The sequence below is a fragment of the Ricinus communis genome, chromosome 9 (genome assembly GCF_019578655.1).
Source record: "Ricinus communis isolate WT05 ecotype wild-type chromosome 9, ASM1957865v1, whole genome shotgun sequence".
Lineage (NCBI taxonomy): Eukaryota > Viridiplantae > Streptophyta > Magnoliopsida > Malpighiales > Euphorbiaceae > Ricinus > Ricinus communis.
The window spans coordinates 14,895,351-14,920,320 of record NC_063264.1 but is presented as its reverse complement, the minus strand read 5'-3'; the positions used below and the strand labels follow the sequence as shown (position 1 = coordinate 14,920,320).

Below are 24,970 nucleotides of genomic sequence, written 5' to 3'. Positions count from 1 at the left end.
AAGCCTAATTAAGTAAAACATGAGCGATGAAGAATGTCATGCAAAAGAGGTTTGTGCCAAATCACTACTATATATATTTGCACAACTGACTTCAAAGGCTTACATAAGGTTCGCAAAGTGTTGAAGAGAATTTTCAAGAAGTGGAGGTGACGTTGATTCGTGCTAAAGATTGAAGAAGACCGTGAGCAAACCATGGCTTGTTTCTTGAGTGGTCTAAATAAGGAAATTGCTAATGTTATGGAATTGCATCCATATATGGAGTTAGAAGACATGTACCACATGGCACTCAAAGTGGAAAGGCAATTGAAAGGAAGACCTTGCAAGCCTAGTTCGTCTACTACAACATCCAATTGAAAGCAAAATTAGAAAAGTGGAGACAAAAACACCTTCAAGCCTAAATTTAACAATAATAAAGGGGGCAAGAAAGGAGGGAATGCAAAACAATTTGAGACACCTAAACCCAAGAGAAGCATTATTGAGTGTTTCAAGTGCAAGGGGAGAGGCCATATGCAACGAGATTGTCCAAATAAAAAGGCCAATTAGGGTTTCTTCATGGTCGTGCCCCTTGCCGGTGCTAAGCCACGACAGGCCGTGCTGGAGGCCGTGGCGGCCTCAAAAATCATGCCCAAAATGCCAATTTTAAGGATCAAAAGCCAATGGTTAGTCACAGCCAGAGTCTAAGCCGTGCTGATCAGCACGGCCTTAACCTAGGCCATGCTCAATGTATACACTGCAAGCTCTTGTCCGATTTTAATGAATTCCTGTCCGTTTTCGCATATATTGATCTATAATTGCTCAAATACTAATGATGGTCCTATAAATTCTCCTTAAATGCAAAAGAACACAAAACACGGGTGATCTTGGAATAAAAGCACAATAGTTGCTAAGAAAATACGTAATAATATGCAAGCAAATATGTGTAAAACTATGTACATCAAATCACCCCACACTTAAGCTATTGCTTGTCCTCAAGCAATTAACAACTCTCCTCACAAAACTGCAGTCAGCAATTCCTTACAGTTTATGCCCCTAATCCACAACAGATAGTATTCAACACATCTCAAAGGATACTCAATCATAAATCAAATTGCAAATCATTAACAAAGAACGCAAATAATATTAATGCATGAATAACTTAAATGACAACTCAATATAAACATCACAAACCAATGCCTCACAGGAATCGCTCAAGTCATTCAAAGTGTATATAAGGTGAAAAACAAATCCCTCAAAGCAAATGCACAAAAACCCGCTCATCATAAGCTTGCTCATAAATCAAATCTTCGCTACTGTGAATGAGTAAATACCAAAATCAAAGGGTCTTTACCAAGGTTGTAATGGGGCTCAGGTAAAGGTACGGAGATTTGGGAAAGAAGTGTGAAAATGCTGGAATTCGTGCGATAAACAACAATATATGCTCAAAGGATTAAATGCCTAACAATACTAGAGGAATTATTCACTAAAATTCTCACTTCGTAGAATAACACTCGAAAATGCTCTAAATCCAATAAAGAGATAAATAATTAAAGAATTTTGTTTATTTTCTTCTTCTTTTTTTTCTTCATTTTCTTTTTTGAATAATAAACTAGCAGCTTATAAGCTGCTACATATGTAAAGAATAAAAATACAGTTTGGATCGAAGGGAGCATCTAAAATGTCAAAAAAACTTAGTGAATTTACCAACATAGTTTTTAATCCCACATAAGGGTGACCAAATCATAAAAAGAAATTCCAGCATAAGGGTAAAGGAAAGATAAATGTAAAGAATAGTATAATTGAAGTGTATAGGTGTAAATTATGAAGAAAAGATTAAGGCTCAAAACTGGCTAACTAATGGAAACATAAAGGGGTTGGCTTTTGGCCAAATTTGGTGAATCCTAAATAGCCCAAATCATCTCATGGTATTCACAATATTCATGTAACTTCAACAAGCATTACAAATCAAGTTCTAGAAGCAAAGTCAAGTACAATGCACACTCAAATAAGAAATATAAAGAGCATAAGTATAATGAATGCTCAACAGGCTCAAAATCTCATTTTGAGGTGTGGTATTAGGTGCAATTGGTTCGCAACATCATTAATTGAATCATTACTTAAGAAACACATGCATATGACATTATTAACGTTTTAAGTTAAATTTCGACAATTCGAAAAATAATTAAATAGCATCAGTTTAACCCAGCAGGGCTGATATGTAAAACACTATCAATTGTTTTCCAAGGACAAAAGGAAAATTCACGTGGGCCTACCTAATAACACTCTGAACTAAATTAGTTCATTATATGCATCCCAAACATCAAAAAGCTTGCATTCCTAATTTTATTACGCTTTGATTAGTTGAAAATAATGTGATTTCTCCCTTACGCGAGTGAATTTACATCTCATCTTGGATGATCATCAAGCTAAGCCCCAATACCAGTAGTCAAATTTGTCAATTGCATTCCTATGATTCTTTATCTGAATCCTTGTGTCATCAGGTGCTCTCGTGCCTAGAGGAATTATAAATGATGGAGATCTCATTGGTGCAAATCCTAAATTAGAATAATTAGGCATGCCTCGATTCTCGGCTTTCCTTTTTTTCTCTAAAAGATTCGTCCACGATCATTCGTATTTATTCTCTCCAAATAAGACCAAACTATCATACTAGACATAGATCAGAAAGAGAGCTACAAAAGAAATTAACAAAAGGAGAATACAGATAGAATTTCAAATTCGACACGGAAAGAAATCAAAAGTTCTTTATTCTTTTTCATATGGCTAAGCATAAGATCAAATCGAATTGATTTAAACACATGGGTAGACAAACAACAGAAAAGAAAGAAAGGACGTGAGCGATAAGTCTATGTTCGCTAGCGCAAGTCTAGATAAGTCTACAAAGTTCTTGAAAGAACCTATAACTTGATTTCTCGTAAGGTAGAAAATTGAGTTAATATGCCCACTAGCCTCAAGTATTCAGTTGCATGCGATTTCTATAGCGCAAAAGTCCTCATTCTTTAAGAAGAAGAGACGAGAAGCTAAATATGAATAAATACATAAAAATTGATGAATAAAATAAATTCAAATTATTAATCAAAGAGGAGTTGACTGGTCAACAACTCTCGTAGTCCTAAATTTTATGAGCTAACTTAATAAAAATAGGAAGAAATTCACGTGGGCCTATCTAATAACAATTTGACCCAAATTACTTCATTATAAGCATCCCAAAAATCAAAATGCTCGCATTTCCACTTGTATTATGCTTGGATTAATTTAAAAGGATATGATCTCTCCCTTACACATGTGGATTGATGGCTTGTCCTACTTGATCATCAAGCTAAGCCCAATGCCACCGATCAATCTTGTCAATTGCATTCCCATGATTCCTTATGCCAATTCTTGTGTCATCAAGAGTCCTCGTTCCTAGAGGAATAAGGAATGATGGAGATTTCAATAGTGCAAATTCTGGATCTGAATATTTGGGCATGCCTCGATTTTCGGCGTTCAAAGAGTCATCCGCGATCATTGGGAGAATGATATCAATACTCCATCAATTAATTCTCTCTTCGCATTTGTCTGAGCATTGTGTCTATAATTGCCTCTTTTATGCGCTTTAACTCAACACTCATATTTATGCTCGCCAAATAAAACCAAACCATCATACTAGACATAGACTTCTGATATACCTTTTATGTTTAGTTGTTTTATAAAATTACATATATTATTTTAAATTAAATAATTTATTAATATAAGTAGATATTTGTTAAACAAGTCACATAAATAATTTTAATAATAGGTTTTCCATTATACAAAAATAATAATTTTTTCTTTCTATTAACAAACTAAACAATGACTAGAGTAAACATTGTGATCCTCTACATATAGAGGTGAAAATGAGTCAAGCCGATCTAAACACGTTATCTTTCAAGGTCTGTTTGATGAAATCATATTAATGATCAAGATCGGCTTGAGTTCAAGACATTTTGACTGAGCTCGATTGAGTTAATGAGCCGAGCCTGAATCAAACTTGAACCATTCAGAATAGTAATATTTTTTAAAATATTTTACTTGTTTTTATTATATAAATAAGAATAATAAAAAATAAAATTTTATTAATAATGAAACTAATTAATAGGGAAGAACTAAAAAAACGTTAAGCTCAAAGAAATAAAAAATACTGTTTAAAAACTAAATAAGAGTATTTTATTTTACTAAAAATAAAATAAAAATAATTTAGCTCGTAAAAAAAATTATTGCAAGTCATCTATTTTTTTAAGCTTTAGCTCATAAGAAAAATTACAAATTTATATGTGAATGTGAATGTGAATTTATAAAAGATATATCATAATTAAGTACAAAATTTCTATTTTAATTTAGAAGAGATTTATTTAACTTTATTATCATTATCATATTAAAGAATTAATATTAAAAATATATATATCCTATCATATTATTATAGATAATTTATATTATATATAATAAGCCTAAAACTCATAATTGTGCCAAACCGAGCTTTTATCTTCTCAAACTCGGCTCAATTGCTTAACGAGCTTAAAAATAAGAATAAGCTTGGATCGTTATACTTTTTGAAAGAATTTGAAAAGAGTTAAAAAAATGAGTTGAATTTGAGTCAAGCTCGAATTGTTCAGATTATTTTACAGCCTTAACGACAGATTTAGCTTCATTTTCTAAGATAGAGAAATATGAGAAACTTAGAGAAAGAGATCCATTAAAGAATTATAATCTTTAGTGAGTGTTTGCTGTGATAACTGGTCATTGGTCTTGACTTTATTATTTGCAGATTAGTCTCTAGCACCACTCTTCCCAATTGTGCTATATAATATTGTCTAAACTTCGGTACTCAGGTTCTGGGGCTTTTTCATATGCAATTGGTTAGTTTAGGACTTAATTCTTGGGTGTATAGGGTAGCCTTATGACTTGGGTAATTACAACCAACTACTTGCTTTTCCCCATTTAATATCTAATATAAAATAAATTCATTTATCAAAATAATAAGTAATCGGTCCAAATTATGTATAGATATTTAAGGGTATTTTAAAGCTTTAATGATATATTTCTATATATAATATGGTGAAACTATGGGCTTTTACCTCACTTAAGCTAATTGTCTATTTTCAGGAATATTAGTAAAAAGAGGAAAATATGGAGCTAAAAGAAACTTAATGAGACATGTTCGTATCAAGATCCAAGATTAAGACGCATGGACTGCTAATTACAAGGCCTAAGGGATATTTTAGTCATTTTGTATAATTATTAGGATTTATATTAAGAGTTATTTATGGAATAGTATTTGATGGAGATTAAGATACTTTAAGTCTTATCTATTAGATAGAGTTATATTAGTATACTTATCTCTAAAGGGAATTATTTAGAGGAGGACTCTCCTCTATATATATCTCTACAAAAACCTAATTAAAAGAAAGAAGGAAGAAAAAAAGGAAGGAAGAAGGAGGGGAGTTTTCTCCTACCTGCTCTCACACCTGCCTACCATTATTTTCTCCATAATTCTCTACAATTTCCATAAACATATAGTTTTAGTTTTCATTACCCTTTTTAGGATCTAAGGAGCTTTTCAAGAAGTGGAGAGTGAGGACCAATCTTCTTCCTACTTGAAGAAATTCTTGATCTATAGGGAGTTTTTACTTTTTTTATGTCTTTTTATTTAATATCATGATCATTGGGTAAAATATATTAGGCTAGTTTTTATAAGTGTTTAGTTTAATCTTTTTACTTTTGTATGAATCTTATTATTTATTTATTTAATGAATGATTTTTTTACCTTTAAATCTTTATTAGTTTCAATTATTATTGTTAGTTAACCATCATATTAATTTAGCAATAGTAATTGTTATGAAAATGTTTTGGTTTAAAAGTATTAGAAACATCATCTTTACTTTAATCTATGTTGGTATAAGAAACCTAGGTTGCATCATTAGCTTGAATGACTTAGGAAAAAAGGTACATCACCATCTCATTCATTAGACCTAGGCTTAAAGTAAAACAATGAGACTACTAAGTAAATGGCTAAACTAAATACTATTTTTAGCATATAGTTTTAGATCATAAGCATTTGCATTTGCATTTGCATTGCATATTTATTTATTGTTTAAGCTACTTTACTTTATGAATATTACCCTCTCAAAATACTGATTTAGAGTGTTTAGATTTAGTTTTATTGTTTTGTGTTGATAATTAGTCTTTATAATAAGTGGCCTCATAGTTCCTTGAGAGATCGACCTCGTGGTGAACTTACCCTTACTATAGGAGCGGTTCGTGCACTTACGAGTACTAAAAAAGACACATCAATAAGAAAAAAAGAAAAGAATTATAAGCTTGAGTTTGTCTCCTTGGCACAAAGCTCCCTAGATGTTGCACAATTCCACTCATTACTATCGGAAATACAGTAATCGCACCACATATCAATTGCTCTTTTAGAAGTGGTATTATAAAGAGAATGACCATAGTTTTTAGTGCTATAGTATTATAATGGTAATTTAACAAAACCCATAGTTTAAATGTTATATAATGTTGTGTTTGGTTGAAATTCAATAAAAAAATAATTTCATTTGAAAAAAAGATATAATAGAAAAAAGAAAGTAGAAATAGTAAAATTAAAAAAATATCTTAATATTATGGAATATATTAACTTACCAATATAGAATTTACATAGAAATTCTTTCTATTTTGTTCGAATTTAGTTTAGATATAACCAATTCCATAGAGATTTAATATATAAAATTTTAAACTAACTTTTACTTCATTCAAAATATGTAATTTTTATATTTATAAATGAGTTGTATAAATTTTATAGATCTTAACCAAACACAGTATAATTCTCATTTTTAAAAAGTTATTAAGTTAAAAAATAAAAAACATAATTTTTATTTCAAAAAACTGAGCCAATCATACCAATATTATGGGCACTATTTTGCATTTTATTTGTCAGCATAAGAGTTAAACTCTAATAATAAGCTAATAAAATTGAAACTTGTGTTAGTAATGGTAAAATAATTAGAAAAGGACATAATTAATACAACTGAATAAATTGTTATGCAAATTATATAATTAAAAGAACTTCCATGACTCCAGAGTCCCTCCATGTGAACTTAGTTTGATCATTTAAACTAAATAAGACAGTAAACATTTTGGATAAATCATTATTTATTTCTTGAGATTACATCTATTATACTAGTGTGGACATATCTTTTTATTACATTAGAATTCTTTTGATCTTTTTATTGCATAAACTTAATTTTTAAAAGAAAAATTAGAAATTTATATAAATTTTAATATATAAAATTTAAAATATTAAGATAAAAAATCGCATATTAAAATATTTTATATAAATTTTTTTCAAATTTTATAAATTTATATTGAATAAATTCATGAAGACAATTTTGCACGCACATCTTGACAATTTTGAAGGCAATCTTTTCAATGGCTTTCTAGTATCTCCTTATATGCTGCTCTTTTATCAAACAAAGAACTCCAAAATATCCCCAGAAACCTACTCCATAGCCACTGACTACAACTCCAATGGACAGCAACCTGTCTATACTATCCTCCACACTTGCGGTTTCTTCACTAGAGGAAGAAGTATTGTCATTACAGTTGATCAAATTTTCACAACCACATAAATGTTCATTCCTAGTGTATGCTAAACCATCCCCATACAAGGTATTAAATCGTGTCCCTGCTGGGATTTTCCCACTCAAATTGTTATATGGCAAGTTCATCTAACCAAGAGAGTCCAGTAAATTTATGGAGTCTGGAATTTTCCCACTCAACCTGTTGAATTTCAGATCTAGTGAGTTTTAGGCCAATCATGTCTCCTATATTACTTGGGATCTCACCCGATAGAGCATTATGCGAAAGATTGAGCATTGCTAACCCTTTTAAAAGGGTCATTTCAGATGGAATTTTTCCTGTCAATGCATTAAGAGAGAGATCTATTCCACTATGGTACGTCTTAACACAGTCAAATTGATATATTAGACCTTTGTAAGCCATGCTTAGTTCCACACCAGAATACATGGATGAGACCACATAACCCAAAAGTTCTCCATCTGTTGGTTGAGTTATCAATGTCTTCAATCCTTCTAGCTTTTCAAGGATGGTGCCAAAGAGATTGTTGTCTGACAAGTCTATGATTTGTAGCTTCTCTAGCTTATTTATCTCAGGAGGGATTGATTCATTGAAGATAATTGGATTTCAACACTAGAATCCGGAGGTTTTTGAGGTCTCCAATGAATCCAGGGATCTTTCCAGCAAAATTATTGTATCCCATTTCCAATACCACCAAGCTTTTCAGTTTTTGAATGAAATTCGGAAAAGGACCTTAAACTGATTGCCAGTAAGATCTAGGTAGCTTAAATTCCTAAACTTTTCTAGCACTTTAAGAACTGAATTGTTGAAGTTGTTATGTGCGAAGTTTGGAACACTAATATATATGCACTTTCCTAAATTGCCAGGTAGCGGACCTGAAAGACAGTTGTTAGATAGATCTAGGAGCATTAAAAATTCTTTTGATAGCAGAAAAAGTCTGGAATATGACCAACAAGATTGTTACTAGATAATGAAATATACCTCACACTTCCGAGCCCTGCTCGCTCTGGTATATGCCCTGTGAAATTGTTCCCAAACAAGTTCATAGCATCTATATTGACAAGTTGAGAAGGGACTGGTCCATGAAGAAGATTGTTTTCCAAGTTGTCAAATTTTGGGAGAAAAAATAAGAGAATATTGTCAGGTTCCTATTGGTGACATACATATTCTATTAGCCCCCCTCAAGTTGGAGCATACAGATTCTGGATGCCCAACTTGGAAATGGAAGCTTGGAACAGAGTTGTAGGAAGAGACTTTGTAAAGGAGTCAGCCAGTTGTTTTGATGAAGGGACTGGCATAAGATTGATGATTCCACGTTGAATTTTCTCTCGAATGAGGTGGCAATCAATTTCTATATGCTTGGTCCTTGCATGATATATAGGATTCTCAGTAATTCTGATGGCAAACAAGTTGTCACAATACAAGTTTGCTGGAAAAAAGGGAGCTGCAAATCTTAGAGGAGAAAGTGAAGCCATTGTATCTCACATGTCACTACAGCTATAGCTCTATATTCTCCTTCACTTGAAGAGCGTGAGGCTATTTATTGTTTCTTTGACTTCCATGAGATCAATTCTGAACCGAGAAAAATACAGAACCTAATGATGGACTTTCGAGAATCAGGGCATGAAGCCCAATCAAAATCACTGAAAGCTTTAAGCCGGAGATCACCTGTTGCTGGGAAAAACAAGCCCTGTCCTGGAGTCCCTTTCAAATACTGGAGAACTCTATGAGCTGAAGTCAAATGAATATTTGTAGGGGCTTGAAGGAACTGAGATAACTGTTGTACTGCATATGCTATGTCAGGCCTAGTATGGGTCAGGTACAGCAACTTGCCAATTAGACTTCTGTATGCTGTAATGTCTTTGAGGACCTGCCCCCCTGTTCTAGATAATTTCTCAGTGGATGCTATCGGAGTCAGTACTAGTTTTGCTCCGAGAAAACCACTCTCTTGTAAAAGATCTAAAGTGTATTTTCTCTGACATAGATTAATACCGGTTTTGGACCTGGCAACCTCTAATCCAAGAAAAAATTTTAGTCCTCCAAGATCCTTAATTTGGAAAGTACCATGCAGGAATCTTTTTATCTTTACAATTTCTGTCATATCCGAACTTGCTAAGACAATGTCATCCACATAAATAGCTAAAGCAATGAAATTTGATCCAGTACCTTTGGTAAAGAGAGAGGAGTCTGATGCAGCCTGTTTAAACTTCTGAGTATGTAATGCAGCAGTTAGCTTTTCATTCCATTGCCTGCTTGCTTGTTTCAATCCATACAAGCTCTTCTTTAGTTTGTAAACCGTATTGGTCTGCATAGGTTGAAAACCAGGGGGTAAATCAATGTAGATCTCCTCTTGTAAGTCACCATGCAAAAAGGCGTTGTTGATATCAAGCTAACATAGGTTCCAGTCCTTTGCAGCAGCTACAGCCATAAGAGTTCTGATTGTGGTGATCTTTGCTATAGGACTAAATGTATCGAGAAAGTCAATTCCAGACCTTTGAGTGTATCCCTCAGCCACAAGCCTTGCTTTGTATCTTTATAGAGTTCCATCAGCCTTAAGCTTTGTTTTATACACCCATTTACAACTAATAGTCTGCTTGCCCTTGGGTAAAGGAACTAATTCCCAGGTATTACTTTCTTCTAAAGTAGCTATTTCTTCAGCCATTGCTTGTTTCCAACAAGTATGTGAGATTGCCTGATTATAATGTTTTGGTTTCAGGTAATATTGATGTATTACATATATAGGACTGGTACTGAGGTGAGATCCTTTCATAAGATAGAACTTGAGAAATACGATGTGGTGTGGTTCTAGGTTTGGGCAAAGAAACTTCAAATTCATAAAATTTTGATGGTAGGTGAATATTTCTAGTAGGTCTGGAAGAGGGTTGAGGGATAGTACCTGAATCAATTGGAGGAGACTATATTTTAGCAGTAGATGAATGGAATGAATCAACTGTCTATGAATTTGCCCTCTTGAAATCTTCAAGTGAACTTTCATTTTGATAAACAGGAATAAGAACATCTTTGGATGGTATTGTAGCAAAAATCTCTTTAAATGGGAACTTATTTTCTGTAAATGTTACATCTCTAGAGACAAAAATGCTTTTATCCTCTAAATTGTATACTCTGTAACCTTTAGTGTTTTTAGGAAAACCAATAAAAACACACTTGATTACTCTAGGATGCATTTTTGTCATAGGATGAGGTAAAACAGAAGCAAATGCTAAACAACCAAAGACTTTGAGCTAATCATAAGAAGGTTTGACCTTAAAAAGAATCTCAAATGGAGTAGATTGGTTTAAAACTGGTGTTAGGGTCTTGTTAATTAAAAAGGTAGCATGCAATACACAATCAATCTAAAAACAAAGAGGGAGATTAGCTTGAATCCTTAAGCTTCACGCAACAGAGAGAATATGCTGGTGTTTTCTCTCAATAATACTATTTTGTTGAGGTGTATAGGTACAAGAAGTTTGGTGAACAATCCCTTTTGATTTGTAGAAATCGGTCATTTCAAATTCTTTCTCGTTATTGGTTCTAAAGCATTTAATCTTGACTGAGAACTGAGTTTCAACAAGATGGTAAAAATCAATAATTAAATGTCTAGCTTTTGACTTAAGCTTCATAGGATAAATCCATAGGAATCTGCTCTTGTCGTCAACTACGGTTAAAAAATATGAATGACCATATATACTTTTGACAGGGAAAGGTCCCCAAATGTCTAAATGAACAAGATCAAAAATTAAAGTAGAAAAGGAATTGCTAACAGGAAAAGTGGGCCTTTTTTGTTTAGCCAAATGACAAACTTCACATTCAAAGCAATTATCATTAATCACAGAATTATGAAACTGATCAAGAGATTTCATTACTTGTTTAGAAGGGTGGCCAAGTCTGTTATGCCACAGAGTAAAAGCAACGACATTACAACTAACAGGAAATGAATTTAAAAACTTCTCACTATCTTCTTGTTGTAAAAGCTAATACAATCCATTCACTTGCTTAGCTATACCATTCATCTTCCAAAGTTTCATGTCCTGAATATAACAAAAGTTGGAAGAAAAAAAATGAGAGAATAAAGGTTGTTTTTGGTTTACTGCAAAGTGGAGATGAGATTAAAAGCAAAATTTGGTATGTAGAAAACCTTATGAAGAATCAAAGAGGGTGATAATTCTACAGTGCCTATACGTGTAACCTGAACTAATTCATTATTAGGCAACTTCACATATTTGTCAAAAACTTTGTAATGCCTTTTGAAAAAATTGAAAGAATTAGTAATATGATCGGTAGCTCCTGAATCTACAATCCATTTCCTATTGTGGAATTGCTTATAACAACATAGGACAATACCTTTTTCAGCAATAGGATCGAAGATAGAGGATAAGGCATTAATCTAGGAGTTGGCTGCATTCTGAAAATCAACTGCATTTTCTTGAATCATTGACATCAGACTATTATACTGATCCCTTGTAAAAGTAATAGGACCATCATCACCAGATTTGTGAGAAGAGTTATGATTGTCATAATTCATATGATATGCCAACTGTTCAGTAGTTGAAAAATTATGATTGTCAGAAGGAAAAGATGCAACCTGGTTTCTAGAATTTTGAAAATTCTTGCTTGTTCCCTTGTATCCCGGTGGGAATCTATTCTTTCTATAACATTTGTCAACAGGATGCCTATACATTCCATAGAAAGTGCAGGTAGGCTTCTTGGCCCCATTGTTTGGAAAAGCTCCAGAATTGCCAAAAAATCTCCTTTGACTGTTACCAAGGTTGAGTTGTTGGTTTCCCATCTTTGGCCTAAAACCATTCATATTCTTCAAGTGTTGATTATGCCCAAGGTTAAAACCAGTTGCTCTACTTCTAGTGTTCATATTGAATTTCCCAGCGAGCAGTATGTTTGAATCACAAGAAACTATCGCAGCACTCAAAGACCTTTCATGTTGAATCACAATAGCAAAGATTTCATTTACAAGGGGCATTGGTTTCATCATAAGAATCTGAGACCTTTGGACAAAAAAGTTCTCATTTAACCCTTTAAGAAACTTTAGGATAAAATCTTGTTTCCTATACTTATTAGCAGAACATTCACAAGCATGTAGAGGTCTCAGATTACATATCTCATCCCATAAGATCTTCAAGTGGGTATGATAAGAAGTAACAAAAAGGTTACCTTGTTGCAGAGAGAAGAACTCCTGCTGAAGATCAGAAATCCTTATAAGGTCCCCTTGTGAAAAACAATCATATAAGTCTGCCCAAAGATCATATGCATAGTCCAGCCACATTACACTTTGCCCAATTTCAGTATTAAGGGACCTCTGTAACCAGGAGAGCACAAGATTGTTGCATTTCAACCAAGCGTTGTAAGAAGGATCTTCTTCCCTGGGAACCTTAATTGAACCATTAACAAATCAAAATTTGTTCTTTGAAATCAAAGACATCTTCATAGATCGTGCCCAGCGATGATAGTTATTGCCAATTAATTGAGATAAGGTCAACATTAGAGCTCGATTTTCATTTGGATGGATGTAGTATTCACTATTCTGATCATCAATTTTAAAGGTTTGTGTAGAATTAAAATCTTCAGTAGCCATTGAAGAGATGGTAGTGAAGTATACTAGCTGTGCTAGTAATTGATTGCGGATCCGGATCACTGCCCCAAAAACTTCTTTCGGAACTCAAAAATTTCAGGAAGCCAACCCCAAGAGAAAACTACCGTAATAGCTATTCGTTGCGCTGCTTATTATCATCATTAGACGTAGTAGCAACTCAAGAAGCCGCCATGGGTTAGGTTCATGGATCTTTGGCTCGTGCTGGTAAGGTGAGAGGCCAAACTCCTAAAGTGGCAAAGTAGGACAAGAAGAAGAAGAAGAAGAAGAACAAGAAGCCACGTGGCCGCGCTCACAAGAGGATGTGATCATGCTCACAAGAGAATGGAACTTCACACCACTGAATTTTTAATGACTTCAGTGCAGCAAGCATGCTTTCCCACAATGGCTCGTGCCCATGCTTAGCTTAGCCAGACAACTTGAAATTATAGTAAAGGCAAAAGAAACGAGCTATGCAACTGTCCCCCAGCAATTGGGAAGCCCTCGTAGGCAATCCTCCCCCAACTACCAGTAGAATCCAAACAAAAATCAAAGGTTTCGTCCTGCTCACCAACTGTTCGATAAAATTTCCGACTCACCAACTGTTCTTGAAACACACCAGCTGCTCACCAACTGTTCTTGAAACAAGACACAAAACGGCAGCCACACTGGTTTGGGTAGGGGTCGAAACCCTAAAGGAAAAGGAAGAAGGTAAACGAAAATTATTGCTCTGATACCATGTCAAATTTTGGGAGAGAAAATTAGTATTGATTTTCTCACATAATGTTTTCTTACAATGTTTGCTATATACACAAAAAAAATTATACTAGCTTTACACGTGTCAGGTTCCTATTGGTGACATACATATTCTATTACAAGTTCAGTGTTGTTGCACCAAAAAATGATTTCAGCTGAATAAAAGGTGGGATTGATCCTTGCAGGTTGTTAAAAGAGAGATCTAAATAAAAAATTTGTGGTAGATTGAACAGCCATGGTGGATTTGCTCCTAACAGGTAATTGTAGGACAAAGTTACAGGAACTGAGTTCCAAGACTTCAGGTTGAAAGGTAGGTGGTAATGATTGCTGGTCTAGTTTCAAAGTGAGATGGTTAAATGATAGGCCTATCATATATGGACTGGAGCCTCGGAGTAAAGAAGTCAATGTCTGGACTTCTCCGATAAGAGAGCTCGAACTAACAAACAACACATCAAGCTTGGGAAGATGGCTAATACAATCTGGCAATTTTCATGAAAAATTGTTGTTCGCCGGAGCAAGATAGCAAAGAGAGGAAACATTACAGATTGAATCAGGGATTGGTCCTTGCAAATTATTCTGGATCAGGGACAGAGGTTGAAGACTTCTCATATTGTTTATTGAAGGTGGAAGATGGCCAACTAAGTTGTTGATGTTCAGTTCCAAGATTTCCATCCTGGAAAGGTTTGCAGTAGAAGGAGGTATAACGCCTTCTATTAAACAACGCAAAGCTAAAAAACTGATCAAGGAAGTTGTATTAGTGATGGAAGGTGGAATAGAACCTTTAACTTGTGTATGCCTGATATCTAGGCTTTTTAATCGGGGCCAAGGGTTTGAAGACGTCGATTTTAGATCAATTGTAAGGTCAGTGTTATCCACATGAAGTTCCTGAAGCTGTGGAAGGTAAGGAATTGGACCTTGCAAGTTTGAGCCGACGAAATGAAGGACTGAAAGGGAAGTCAAATTGGCCAATTGAACTGGGATTTGGGATGTAATAGGATTGAAATCCAATACCAAAACAGAGAGTTCAGTGAGATTAAGAAGTTGACTTATTGGCACTTCACCAGAAGTTTTGCAGTTGGATAACCATAGAAGTCTAAGATTGGAGAGAGCTGTAATAGGATTAGCCCAGTATGCGATTGCAGAAGCCTGTGATAAATCAACCCTGCTCAAGCTTAATACCTTGAGATTGTGCATCCCTTGCAAACAATGCAAACTCGTTGATGAAAGATTGCTGCTATAAGCATGTCCATATGGGCTACCAACTTGTATCAGTTCAGAAGATAAGTTATAAGAAATGTAGAGCACGAAAGATCCAAGCTTTCAAGAGATGTAAGGCTCGGAAATTGGACTGTAATGGAGTCACTAAATGCAGCATTTGATAAGTTCAGGTATGTTAGACGAGTAAAATCTGATATGCCAGGGGGTATTCTTGAAGTTGTTGAAGCTGAGATCAATATAATTGATACGAGTAAGAGTAAAAAGAGAAGAAGAGATGGTGCCAATGAGAGTAGTAGATACGGATGTGGAAGTGAAAATATGGTATGAGTTTGAGTTTATTACATGGCGGTAAGGTTTCGGATTCTGGAGATCAACGAGATGACATGGAGTGAACCTGAACAAATGTATTCCTTGCCAGTTGTAGCAGTTGTGCCTCTGCCATGATGACAGACGATTTAATGGGTCTGTGAGCTAGGATTTGAAAGATAGCAAAGCTGCTCTTTAATTCTCATAGCAACCTATGATGATTGAAATGCTGGAGAGGATGAATACAAGGAAATAGGTTATAAGAATTTGGAGCTTTATAGCTTCAAAAGTAAAAAAGTGGTTTTGCAGTAATGTTTTGTCAAGCTACTCAGGAACTTGCAACAGATGGATCTTATATACAACTAGTAATTGACTTGGTCTGGATGAGGCTCCTTGGACTATAATTGATGACGATGGATCCTGAAGTATTAATAGATACTAATTGATGATAATGAAATTTTATTATAAAATCTTATTTGATATTTGTTCATCTTTTATTTTATATAAAAATATAACTACAATATGAACCTATCAATGCTCTAAATCTCATTCCTAAAAGCAATCCAAAATTGAACTATGGATACTTGCAATGAAAGAAATTTCTTAGACCTGACTAAGAAATCAAATACAGACTAAACTTAGACGAACAAAAACAATTGAATAATAGATTAAAACACAAGTCATTGGTGTTCAAATTTACTAGAAAACACATACAAGGAATAAGGAAAAAACTTAAGCTCATAATGTTCATATCTGTGCCTAATATGAAATACCAGTTAGAGAAGTTCTGAATTCAAAATTTTTGTGTCATTATTTGCTAATATTAAGAGTTTACGCTCTGGTATATCCCTACCTATACACTCAATTGATACATAATTGATATAAATCCATTAATTTTAAATAATAGAGTATGTGTCAACTATCTAATACCAAAACTATCATATTTACTGTGATGTATATATCAAACTTATATAAAAATTTCCAAGTTGTTACAGTGTATATTAAAAAATGATTACCATATAGTTTGTGTTTTGTAATAATTTTTTTTTAATATAAAATGGATACAAAATAATTGTATTTCTCCGTCTTCGTATCTTCTCTTTTAAAAATCCTAGCCCGCTTTCTTTTTAATTTTTTTTATCAAAATTTTATTTTTTTAGTTCACCGTCGATCACTTTTAAATTGATGATGTCCCTTTTCTCATCTTATATTAATTAAGTTCTTTTTTTATTTTATATTAATTAGTCTTAATAAATAAAGACTAGTATTTTTTTGAGAAGTTTTATAGTTATCCATTATTGGAGTATTGAGTTTCTTTTTTCATAAGAATTTTATTATACTTTATTATGAGAGTATTGAATTCTCCGTCTATAAGTGTAATTGAAAAAAAAAAAAAAAATTTATTCTAGCATTCGAACAATTGAACTCATTAAAAAATATCTATAAAATTAATATGTAATTTAGTGCCATGAAGTAGAGTGATTTTGTACAAAATTGTAATCTAATGCTCCGTCAATATGATTGATAACTGTTAAAAGTAAATTCTTTTTCATATATTCATTAATATTTAATATTCTTTTTATCTTATATTAAAATAAATTTGTTAATTCTCATTAATAAAATATTTATATTTTTTTTGTTTAGAAAAAGTGCAAAATCGCAGGGTTCACCTTTAATTACACAAGCAACGGTCTACATGTTGCTTTGTGCACATAATATCCAAATTGTACTATTTAGGTTAACAACTCATCAATAAAGTAATGGAGATTAACAAAATGAACTTGGCTAGAAATGATAGGCTCCAACTACATTTTTATTTTTAACATGGATTTTATATCAAATTTTACACCATTATTTAGATCGTTAACACACAATCTCTTGCATAACATTGTTTGATTTATGTATATCTTTATGCAATTTTTAGGACATATAATATGATGGTCATTGAATGAAAAAATATATCTATTCAAATCAAAACTCATCTGGCGCTACAAAAAAATTAAAAAATTTTATGTTAATTCTAACGTATTAGATATTTTCTTTCATTGTCCTAATAACAAATTTTCTATGCTTCCATCACATACCTGATAAATAATTGTTGCTAGGATTTTAGCTGTCCCAAAATTAATTGGTCTGCCTCAAAAAAATTCAAGCTTGTAAAATAATTAGACATATAACTATTCTTTGTTCAGAAAAGGTCATTTCATGTGTGTATAAGCAAATACTAAGAATTCATGTTTGAGCTTACACATGTACCTTCGTGTTCAAAAATGCAAAAATGTTATATAGAGATGAACCTGCTCGGTGAATTTTAGGGTACCTTGGAATTACTTTAATTAGTGCCTTAATTACTTTTACAACTATTAAATTATATAAATGTAATATAGGCTTCGATGTTTAAAAAATTTCTATATTTTAAATTTGTTTACAATTTACCTAGAACTTAGGTAACTTTTACATCTTTTTCTTTTAAAAAATAAATACATCTATCTTTTTGTCTCTTTCCTTCTCCTCTTTTTCCTCTCTCTCAAAATATAAATTTCAAAATTTAGCTATCCTAAATTGAAAATTTGAACTTGTTCAAATATAAATTAAATATCTTTTTATTTATAGTATCAGAAAATCTTAATTTTCTTTTTCATGTTGATTTAAAGAGTTACAAATTTATAGAGGAGTAACCAAATTGTTAAAAAATTATTTTATATCTATTTTAAATACTTGATATTAATACATTCGATGTTGTATGAAAACTATTTGCTTTTACTAAATGAAATTTTATGTATATCATTTTTGTTATTATTTAAGAAATAAAGCTAATACAATTTATTATTATTTTAAAATTGAGTTAGTAAGTGTTTTGATTAATATTTTTAAAAAAATTATCAATTTGTTAAAATTCGCGTTTCAATCAACCAACTATTTAAATTTAACAACAAAGATGGTTGAATATAAGGGAAAGTTGGATTGATAATTGTAGGGCTTTCAGTTTATATTTTTATTTCTCAAAATCTTTTTTTTTTTAATTAAAATATCATTTCTGTCATTTTTGTATTATTAGTTAGTAACAAATGAATGTAATGATCAATATCCTTTTGAATTATATATAACTAATGATGAGATTTAACATTTTAAATATTAGGCTAGAGAAGTCTATAGATTAGTCATATAAGCAGATAAAAGACGTGAATAAAAATAATATGAAAAGGAAGAAAAAAAAAGACTTAAATATAAATTGTGTCATTTTAATTAAATTTGGTTAAACTTCAAAAACATTTAGTTTGATTTTTATGTTGGTCGAAAGACAACTGATTTTATGTAAATTTCAGAGATTTGGTTAAAAAGTCAACCAATTGTGTTCTATTATTGTACATCACATGGTATAAATTATATATTAATTACACTTAAAAGTTATATATTAATTACACTTAAAAAGTATATATGCTTAAACAAAAATTATATAATAAGATAATTTTATGTAAATTTAAACTAATTTATGGAATTTTGCATCAAAAGTTATGTAATTTTCTTAATAATTTATCAATTTTTAATCATTAGATATTCTACAGTTACAGTTACGAAATAAAATAAAAATTTATATAATTAACATAAAAATTACATGTTAAGATTCTGATTATTCTTTGTAAAATCAAATTATATAATTTTTTTACAATAACTTGTTAAAATTTTTACATTGCACATCCTTTGTTTTGAAGGATGCAATACTATAAATGAAAAGAAATAATATAGATAATGTAATTTTTACATACTTAAAGTTTTATACAAAAGTGGGACTAATTTTCATTAAATTATTTAACTTTATCCAATAATTTGTCAAAATTATTATCATCATACATTCTATGGTTGAGATTATAAAATATATTAAAGAATTATGTAGTTAGTATAAAAAACATTTAAACTATTTTTGTAACTTTTCATTAAATTATGTAATTTTTTCAATACTTTGTCAAATTTTTCATCAGCACATCTAATGATGTAATTGTTTAGAAGTTTAAGGTATTTTTCATTGTCTAGAAATAATCTTTTTGGTCAAATTCCCGCTTCTTTCTGCTATCAAAACAATGTATTAATGCTCTTAGATCTATCCAACAACAATCTTGCTCTTAGATCTATCCAGCAACAATCTTTTGGGTACTTTACCTAGCAGTTTAGGAAAGTGTACATTTCTTGATGTTCTAAACATCGCACTCGCACATAACAACTTCAGCAATTTAATTCCTAAAGTGATAGAAAATGCTAGGAACCTAAGCTATCTAGATGTTACTGGCAATCAATTTGAAGGCCCTTTCCCGAGTTTCATTCACAAATTGAAAAAATTTGGTGGTGTTGGAAATGGGATACAATAGATTTGCTGGAAAGATCCCAGGATTCATTGGAGACCTCAAGCACCTCCGAATTCTTGTGTTGAAATCCAATTTCTTCAATCAATCAATTCCTCAAGATATAAATAAGCTAGAAAAGCTACAAATCATGGACTTGTGAGACAAAAATCTCTTCGGCGCCATCCCTAAAAAACTAAATGGTTTGAAGATGTTGATTACCAGACCGACGGATGGAGACCTTTTAGGTTATGTGGTTTCATCAATGTATGCTGGTGTGGGATTCAACATAGCTTACAAAGGTCTAATATATCAATTTGATGTGGTTAGGACTTACCACAGTGGAATGATCTCTCCCTTAATGCTTTGACAGGAAACATTCTACTTGAAATTACCCTTTTCAAAGGGCTAGCAATGCTCAATCTTTCACATAATGCTTTATCAGGTGAGATCCCCAGTAATATAGGAGACATGATCGATTTGCAATCACTAGATCTTAGTTTCAACAGATTGAGTGGAAAAATCCCAGACTCCGTAAATTTATTGGACTCTCTTGGTTATATGAACTTGTCGTATAACAATTTCAGTGGAAAAATTCCAGCAGGGACACGATTTGATATTTTGTATGGGGATGGTTCAGCTTATATTGGGAATGAACAGTTATGTGGTGCTGGAAATTTGATCAACTGTAATGACAAGACTTCTTCCTCTAGTGAAGACACCACAGGTGTGGAGGATAGTAGAGACAGGTTATTGTTCATTGGAGTTGTAGTCAGTGGCTATGTAGTTAGTTTCTTCGGATATTTTGGGGTTCTTTGTTTAAAAGGAGAGCAGCATAGGAAGAGATACTGGAAAGTCATTGAAAAGATTGCCTTCAAAATTGTCAACTTCATGCAAGGAAAGGAAAATTTGTAGTCTTATTTTTAATTATGTTTCCAACATTTTTATTCTTCTCTAATTTATCACAAATGGACGATTTCTTTGATATATATTTTTAAGGGTAAATTACATTTACTTATATTTTTCCATATTATACTAGTTACTCCTAATATTTAAAAAAAAAATACTTTTTTCATTCTTATATTTTATAATTTTATATTAAAAATCTCTTCCTTCAGAATTTCTGTTAAGAAATTATTAATTATATTTGGTTTTATAGCATTTCCCATCGTGATTTTTTGTGTAATATATAAATTGCTCACTAAGTTTAAAATGGCTATAATTATGATTTTCTACCACATTGGTCATCAACTTAAAATGGTCATAAATATAGCTTTTTACCAACTTAGTCACCAAGTTTAAAGTAGGCCAAAAATATATAGTATATATACTGCATTGATCATCAAGCTTAAAGTGGTCATAAATATGACCACCTAATTGTATTAATTACTAAGCTTAATGTGGTCATAAATATGGCTACCTACGGTGTTAATTCCTATGGCTATAAATATGACATTCTTTATTCGTTTTGTTGAGAAGAGCGAAGTAACAAGAGTGTGCAAGTATGCTATTTTCTTTTTCAAATATCTTGTGTGGTCCTTTTGTAAGCTTTAGTCTCTCCTTTCAGGTCCAACAGTATTTGTTATATGCAATTAGAGAGGTGAGCTTATTTGGTGAATTTGGGTTTAGGGATTTGAGAGTTGTTCTCTACTTTTTTGTTTTATATTCTTCAATTTAATTAGTGAATTTTACTTACCCTCGCTCGTTGATGCAAACTTACTTCCAACCACGTAAATTTGTATCTCTTTTTTTCTTCTCATTTTATCCATTTTATCATCCAAATTATTATCGCAAAATGAATATTCTTCTGCATCACTTATAAAGTCTCCTAATATAGTATATATAGTCCACTAGTGCTTAGTGCTCTTAAGTCCAGTTCTGCATAAAGGAACTAGAAACAGATAATTACATTTAAACATTTGCATCGATATCTTAAAACAGAACAAATATTAGGAATGAGTATAAATTAAATAATTAAACAAAATAAAGCATTACTATGAATACATACTCATATTAACATTTTTCTTTGACATAGAATGTAAACCTATTAGCTGCAAGTTTTTTTTTGGAATACAAAAAAAAAAATTATTCTACAGATTGACAAAATATAGAGATGTAGTGCATTTATCTCAGGGGAGAAATTGAAGGGAAAAGGATAATGATTGACAAATAGTGGTAGTACCTATAGTTTTATGGATGAAAGGATGGTAAAAAAAGATGGAGGTGTCTTGACTAAGGCAAAAACATTATTGGTGACTGTAGCTAATGGGCAAAACAGGGTTGGCACTCACTTGTAACAATTTCAAGTGGAAAATGTAAGGACATGAATTTGAATTCGATTTCAAAGTGTTGAGGTTAGGAGGGCATGATATGGTAATTGTTGTTGGTTGGATGAAACATCCTAATGCAATCATGTTTGATTTTTCTCAAATGAAGCTAGCATTCTAGAAGGAAGGAAAAATAGTCAAATAATCAGGAATGGTGGAAACTAGAGTGTTGAACTTGATGACTGCTAGAAATTTACAAAGTTTTCTAAAGAAAAGTTAGCACAAGGCTACTGCATAACACTTTACGGAACCTATATTGAGATAAGTTCCTCTACAACTCAATTACATAGTATTTCTACACAAACTTTCTAACAAAACCTAAACCCGTTAACCGACTACTTCACCACTATCAATCTATATTTAAAGAACCTAAATAATTTCCTCCAAATAGAAGTCATGACCATGCTATTCCTATAAACATAATGTAATATTTGAAATTTTTCTTTAATAATGATTATATTAATAATAATTAATAAATGAGTTTTTATTTAAATTAATTTTACTTTATTTTTATTTGGTTTAATTTGAAATGATTTAATGAAAATTTTAATGTTACACAATTAAAAGAGTTATTTTTCTATACCCAATTAGTTGGATCTTTAAGAAATTAATTAAGTAAATTATTTGAGAAATAAATTATATTTTGGTTATTCAGATTTTTCCCAAATGTATATATATATATATATATAAATAAAATTATATATTGGAAGAATTTGTAAAGGATGTTTTTATAAAAGAATTTTTTTGGAGAAATTGGTATTTTAATTAGCTAGTGGTATTTAATTTTAAGTTGAAAAATATTTAGCAAATTGGTTATTTAATTTAATTGTGTGTTAGGACTAAATTGAAAATTTATTTTGGAATAAGGATCAAAAGTATAATTTCATTAATATGGGGTTTTAATGGAAATTTGTATGTTAGGTATTTTTATAATTAAATATGTCGGTAAGGGCTTTTTGATAATTTTACATTTAAAAGCAAGGGTATATGTAATTATGTATTTTTAATAATTCTAATTTGGTCCAAATTAAATAGTTAGGGGCTTAATTGAAAGGCTAAAAAGAAGTTTGGGGTTAATTTGAATTTGTGCAGGACGAAATTGTTAGTAATTTTAAAAGTTGAGGGACCAAAAAGTAAGAAATAAAATTTGAGAGACCAAAAGCCGATATGGAGAAGAAGAAAGAAGAAAAGAAATCGGGGAGAGAGAGCGGAAGGGAAGGAGGAAGAAGTAACCGAGTCGTTGATGCGTCGGCGAGTGCAATGGCACCAGTGGGTGACGACACCAAAGACGAAGCGAGGAGTAAGGCGGCCGAAACTTCCTTGCCGCCGTGCTTACATTTCCAGTGGTGGTAGCTGTTGATTTTGGTGGCGATCGACTCCCCTCGGAGAGAGCTTCCTTTTGGCGGTAGCGGCATCGACTTTGGTAGCCGGAGGAGGGAGTTTCGTCAAAGTGGTGGCAGCGGCATTTTTAGGCTTTTTCGGCGAGCTCCGGTGAGCTATGGGCGATCGGAGGACGTATCCCGACTCTCCTCAGCTCAAGCTTCGCAATGGCACCGGTTTCGTGGCGATCAGACTTCGTTTACAAATCAACGGCCGAGATCGTCCGCAAATCGCTCCGGATGATCGAGGGTCGGAATTGGAAAATTGGAAGCGGGGATCGTTATCAGCACATCGTTTCGAGTCAGATGGTGTGTTCGGATCATCGATCGGACTCCGCAGTTGGAGGCTAGTCGACCGAGCGATAAAGTGTCTCAGTAATTTTTCTCTGGCCTGTTGATTTTGGAAATTCTTTGATTTTATTTATGCTTATTGATTTGTGTTGAGTATTAGATGATATTTATGAGTCAAAAATAATAGTTTGTCGGACTGCCTGCTGTAGTCGTGATTTTTGTGTTGTATGGTGGAGTCGGGAAATTAGTGAAGTCTTAGGGACCCGACTCCCGTTGTATTAAATTGTTGGATACTTGAAGTGTTTTTCTAGCAGGTCCTGGACCCGTTTTACGGGGGGGGTAAACGTTCGTGTTTTAGGGGAGGTTCTGCCGAATTTTCGGTAGAATTTACCCGAGTCGAGATTTTAGATAGTCAGTCCTAGAAATCTAGACCTAGGGTTAATTGTCAATTGTTCAGCGTTATGGATAAATTATTTTCCGTGATTAGATAATCCGTCTGTTCGGCTCGCTCCAACCGAGGCACCGGAGCAGAGCTAGGAGGTCGCTAAAGTTGTTAGTTAAAGTCATATATCGATTATGCACGTGTCATGCATAAATTTTTGATTTGCTATCGGTGATTATTTTATTGCAAGTTCAAATTATTCATTTAATTATTATTCATTTGTATCATGCTTTTGATTACTATTCATTTATATATCATTTCCTTTTTCATTGATTTTATTATTGCATGATGACACGGAATAGGACGACAATAGAACATATTGGTTTGATGAGTGTATCAGTATAAATCCGTGAGTGATGGAAAAGGGGTAAAATGGTAAATTTAAAAGGAAAGTTTAGGACTTGCCCTGGGCGCCGGCTTAGTTGGAAATCAAGTGTTCAGGCTGGAGGTAAGGACCCTGATCAAGCTTGCTCTCTGGGTGCCAGACCTGTTGGATTAAGAGAGCTAAAAGGCTAAGACAAGTGACCAGGCTGGAGGTAAGGTCCCTGATCGAGCTTCGCTCTCTGGGCGCCAGTCCTGTTGGAATGAGATTAGTCGAAATGTTAGAGTTGAGATTAGTCGAGATGTCAGCAATGAGATTGATCGAGATATTGTGTTGGGATTAGGGTTCTACTAAAGTACTCCGTCCCGTTGTGTGTGAAAATTATTTTATTTAAGCATGGCATGACACG

General features: G+C 32.6%; 2 protein-coding genes across 2 annotated transcripts; one reads left to right on the top strand and one right to left on the bottom strand.

Moving 5' to 3' along the window:
* Positions 1-7,442: 7,442 nt before the first annotated feature.
* Positions 7,443-9,077, bottom strand: LOC125371186 (receptor-like protein kinase 5). Its single transcript, XM_048379718.1, has 4 exons — positions 8,800-9,077; positions 8,584-8,620; positions 7,786-8,100; positions 7,443-7,733 (listed from the first exon to the last, which is right to left on the bottom strand). The coding sequence occupies exons 1-4, from the start codon at positions 9,075-9,077 to the stop codon at positions 7,443-7,445; spliced, it is 921 nt and encodes a 306-aa protein (XP_048235675.1).
* Positions 9,078-15,292: 6,215 nt separating this feature from the next.
* On the top strand, positions 15,293-20,715 carry LOC8287887 (receptor-like protein 56). Its single transcript, XM_015728108.2, has 2 exons — positions 15,293-15,478; positions 20,131-20,715. The coding sequence occupies exons 1-2, from the start codon at positions 15,293-15,295 to the stop codon at positions 20,713-20,715; spliced, it is 771 nt and encodes a 256-aa protein (XP_015583594.1).
* The last annotated feature ends 4,255 nt before the right edge of the window (positions 20,716-24,970 follow it).